Source organism: Chiloscyllium plagiosum, chromosome 12, assembly GCF_004010195.1.
Source record: "Chiloscyllium plagiosum isolate BGI_BamShark_2017 chromosome 12, ASM401019v2, whole genome shotgun sequence".
NCBI lineage: Eukaryota > Metazoa > Chordata > Chondrichthyes > Orectolobiformes > Hemiscylliidae > Chiloscyllium > Chiloscyllium plagiosum.
Window position 1 is genome coordinate 85,921,532 of NC_057721.1, and position 4,286 is coordinate 85,925,817.

Below are 4,286 nucleotides of genomic sequence, written 5' to 3' on the forward strand. Positions count from 1 at the left end.
CCCCTAACACCCTGACCCACTCCCCAACACCCCAATCCCTGTCATCCCAATCCCTGTCATCCCAATCCCTGACACCCCAACATGCCCAACTCCCTGATCCACCCACAATACCCCAATCCCTAACCACCCCAACACCCTGATCAACCCCCAACACCCCCAATCCCTGACCCAACCCGCAATCTCTGACTCCCCCTCCACTCTCCCACACATCCCATCTGATCCCCCAATATCCTGTATCCCTGGAAACTCAGTGGACGATGGTCAGTGAGTGGACATTGGCCAGTGAGTGGACAATGGTCAGTGAGTGGACAATGGTCAGTGAGTGGATGATGGACAGTGTGCGAACAATGTCAGTGAATGGACAATGTCAGTGAATGGACAATGGAGAGTGAGTGGAAGATGGAGAGTGAGTGGACGATGGACTATGATTTGACAATGGACAGTGATTGGATATTGGTGAGTGAGTGGACAATGGGACAGTGAATGGATGATGTCCAATGAATGGATGATGGCCAATGAATGGATAATGGTCACTGAGTGGACATTGGTCAATGGTTGGACATTGGTCAATGGTTGGACATTGGTCAGTGAGTGGAGGATGGTCAGTGAGTGAACGACGGTCAGTGAGTGGATGAAGAACTGTGAGTGGATGCTGGAGAGTTAATGAACATTGGTCAGTGAGTGGACATTGATCAGTGAGTGGACAATGGACAGTGAGTGGACAATGGACAGTGAGTGAACAATGGAGAGTGAGTGGATGATGGTCAGTGAGTGGATGATGGTCAGTGAGTGGACGATGGTCAGTGAGTGGACGTTGGTCAGTGAGTGGACAATGGACAGTGAGTGGACGATGGTCAGTGAGTGGTCATTGGTCAGTGAGTGGAACCCACCCCCGCCCAGGGAAATTCAGGTCCTCAGTTAAAAAGTCTGCAAAATTTCACAAAATAAAATCTTGTGGCTTCCTGGAAATTAAAATGCAATGAGTGAGTGTGGCTCTGACAGTGTGGAGGGGGTGGGGCAGCGAGTGCAGAGTGAACATTTTAATGCAGACTAAGATGTAAAGTTTTCAAAGTTTGTGAGAAGATTTGTAGCTTGGGTGCTCGTTGCTGTGGTTCTGTTCGCCGAGCTATAAACAGCGGAGGAAACATCAAAGAAGCGCTTCGCAGGAGGCTCCCAAGCACTGAGGATGTCGCCTAGCCAGGGGACGAAACGTTTGCAACAAAAACTTCCAGCTCGGCGAACAGAACCACAGCAATATAAAGTTTACTGTGATTACATGTTGGTTATCTCTCTCCAGTTTCTGGTAATGGGTCAGACCCAACACAAAACATAACTCTTTCTTATAGCCTTTCTGCAGCACATTCTGAGTTTATTCTGGGTCTGTTGTTGATGGCGTTTAGAAGGATGAGGGGGTATCTGATTGAAACTTACAGAATACTGCGAGCCCTGGATAGACATGGAGAAGATGTTCCCATCAGGAGGAGAGACTAGGACCCGAGGGCACAGCCTCAGGATGAGGGGACAATCCTTTGGAATGGAGATGAGGAGGACTTTCTTCAGCCAGAGGGTGGGGGGGGTCTATGGAACATTGCCACAGGGGATTGTGGAGGCCAGGTCCTATTTAAGACAGAAATAGATAATTTCTTGATTAGTAACAGGACAAGGGTTACGGTGAGAAGGCAGGAGTCAGGTTCAGGAAAAGATCAGTGATTGATTGGCAGAGCAGAATAGATGGGCAGAACAGCCTAATTCTGTTCCTATATCTTATGGTCTTATTATTGATGGATGTTTGATTAAGGAGGATGTTGAGGAGGTTTTGGAATGGAGTAAGGATACAAATCAGCTATGACCTGATGGATCATGGAACAGGCTGGAGAGGAAGGATGGCCTATCAGTGATGAGCTGAAGTGGCTAGTTATGAGGGGCTGGGTACTCAGTCACTGGGATCAGCGATACTGCCTGACCTGTTTCTGTTTGCATCCAGTTACCAGATAAACGCTCGCACTGAACTCGCGGTCCGTTACAATGACATCTCACCCCTTGAGAACCATCACTGTGCTGTTGCATTCCAAATCTCCTCCCAGCCCGAGTGTAACATTTTCAGGAACATGGACCCTGAGATCTTCAAGCAGGTCCGTCAGGTGAGCAACAAGGGTGAACACAGATAGGCTCCTACTCCTGTGCAGTCAGCTGTACAATGACAGGAGACCATTCAGCCCCTAGTTGCTAGCTCACCATTCAATGGGATCATGGGTGATCTGCAAACAAACTTCATTGATGGTCCTAGGTTCGATTCCCGCCTCAGGCGACAGTCTGTTTGGAGTTTGCAGATTCTCCCCGTGTCTGCGTGGGTTTCCTCCGGGTGCTCCGGTTTCCTCCGACCGTCCAAAGATGTGCAGGTCAGGTGAATTGGCCATGCTAAATTGCCCGTAGTGTTAGGTGCCAAAAGGAGTTAATTTCGTTTTCTGATTGGTGTCTCCGCCAAAGCTGAATCTAAACTTTGATTCTGCAAATCAAGGTCATTTCTCAACATTGCACTGATCACATCCTTTATTAACAAAGCCACCTCACCATCGTTGCCTTCTCTCCTCTTTGTTCCAAATGTCGAATACCTTTAAAATTACACTCCCAGCTGTGGTCATTTTGCGAACGTGTCTTTGGAATAGTCAGATTGTACTTTGTTTCTATTTGTTTCTCTCAATTTATCTGTCAGGTTTGGAACACTATGAACATTTGGATGAACAGACTTAAATTCTATCCCTTTTACCATTTTCCCTGCTGTTTTTCCAATTGCAAATGTACCCTTATGTTTGTACACTCTTTCCCTGTCACAAGTTGCTCAGCACTACCTCTGGGGTAGTATTTTTGAGGTCTGTCATCCCTGATCTTAATTCCTGGAACTGATTTTCTTATGGTCCAAGGAGTAATATAGAGATTATCATCATTTTCCCTCCTCAGAACTTCAATCTTACTCTTGTACATCGCTGGTACCGATGTAGTCCACACATCCCCTCCCAAATTTCGGTGTAGTCCCTGGCATGAAGAGGCACAGCCCCTTTAGGATTCTCCCCCTCAGCTGCAAACAGGAGGTGCCTGCCTCACTAACTACTGTGTCCCATACCTCACACTGAATAAACCTTGCTGGGGTCAGTTTGTGAACTCTCTCTGCAGCCTCTGCTCTTGACAGGACAGGTTGTAAAAACCTTGAATCTTTCGGGCAATTGGGGAGGCTAGAGGTCCTGCATTGTTGTAGCAGCCTCTTACAGTCAAAGGCCCCTGGCCTATGGAGAGCCAATCTGAAAAGGAAGGACATGTCCCTTTCTCCCATTTCGATGTTTAACAGTGTGCAAAGTTCATACTCTGTGACAGTAACTCCTGATCTAAAGCTCCTCAATTAATAACATTATTAAGATTAATATCTTATTTTTTTACAATGAGAGTGATGGTGTTTTTATGGGATGGGAGTGGGGGGTGGTGATGGTATTGACAGGACTGGTGTTTCCACTGGGCTGTCTCCAGAAAGGAATTGGCTCAGGGAGGGACAGGAAGAAGACGACATTTCAGGAATGTGTCTACTATTTCTGACGGTCAGCAGTCTCTCTTGTCCGTATATGACTCTCTCGCTTATCTGTGTGTGTATGTGTATGCCTGTCTGTATTTGTCTGTCTGTATGTGTGCATGCCTGTGTGTCTGTGCTTGTACCTGTGTGTGCCTGTGTGTCTATGCCTGTGTGTGTATGTTTTTATCTGTCTGTGTCTGTGTGCACATTTGTGCCTGTGCATGTCTGTCTGGCTGTGTGTGCCTGCGCATGTCCGTGTGCCTGTGTATGTGTCTGTCTGTGTGCCTCTGTGAGTCTGCATGTCTGTCTGTGTGCCTGTGTGTCTGTCTGTGTGCCTGTGTGCCTGTGTCTGTCTGTGTGCCTGTGTGTGTCTGTGTCTCTGTCTGGCTGTGCGTGCCTGCATGTGTGTCTGTCTGCATGCCTGTGTGTGGCTGTGTCTCTGTCTGGCTGTGTGTGCCTGTGTGTGTCTGTCTGCGTGCTTGTGTGTGTCTGTCTGTCTGTGTGCCTGTGTGGATCTCTGGTCTCTGTCTGACTGTGCGTGCCTGTGTGTGTCTGTGTGTATCTGTCTGTGTGCCTATGTGTGTCTGTGTCTCTGGCTGTGCGTGCCTGTGTGTGTGTCTGTCTGCGCGCTTGTGTGTGTCTGTGTCTCTGTCCGGCTGTGCGTGCCTGTGTGTGTCTGTCTGCATGCTTGTGTGTGTGTCTGGCTGTGTGCCTGTGTGGGTCTGTC

At 48.1% G+C, this 4,286-nt stretch overlaps 1 protein-coding gene across 1 annotated transcript in view; it reads left to right on the plus strand.

The window, feature by feature from the left end:
- Positions 1-4,286, plus strand: part of LOC122554865 (high affinity cGMP-specific 3',5'-cyclic phosphodiesterase 9A-like) — a 48,820-nt gene that overhangs the window by 23,742 nt on the left and 20,792 nt on the right. The window contains exon 12 of the mRNA XM_043700212.1: positions 1,985-2,141. Within this exon, the coding sequence (XP_043556147.1) occupies positions 1,985-2,141 (157 nt within the window). The remainder of the gene's footprint in view (positions 1-1,984; positions 2,142-4,286) is intronic.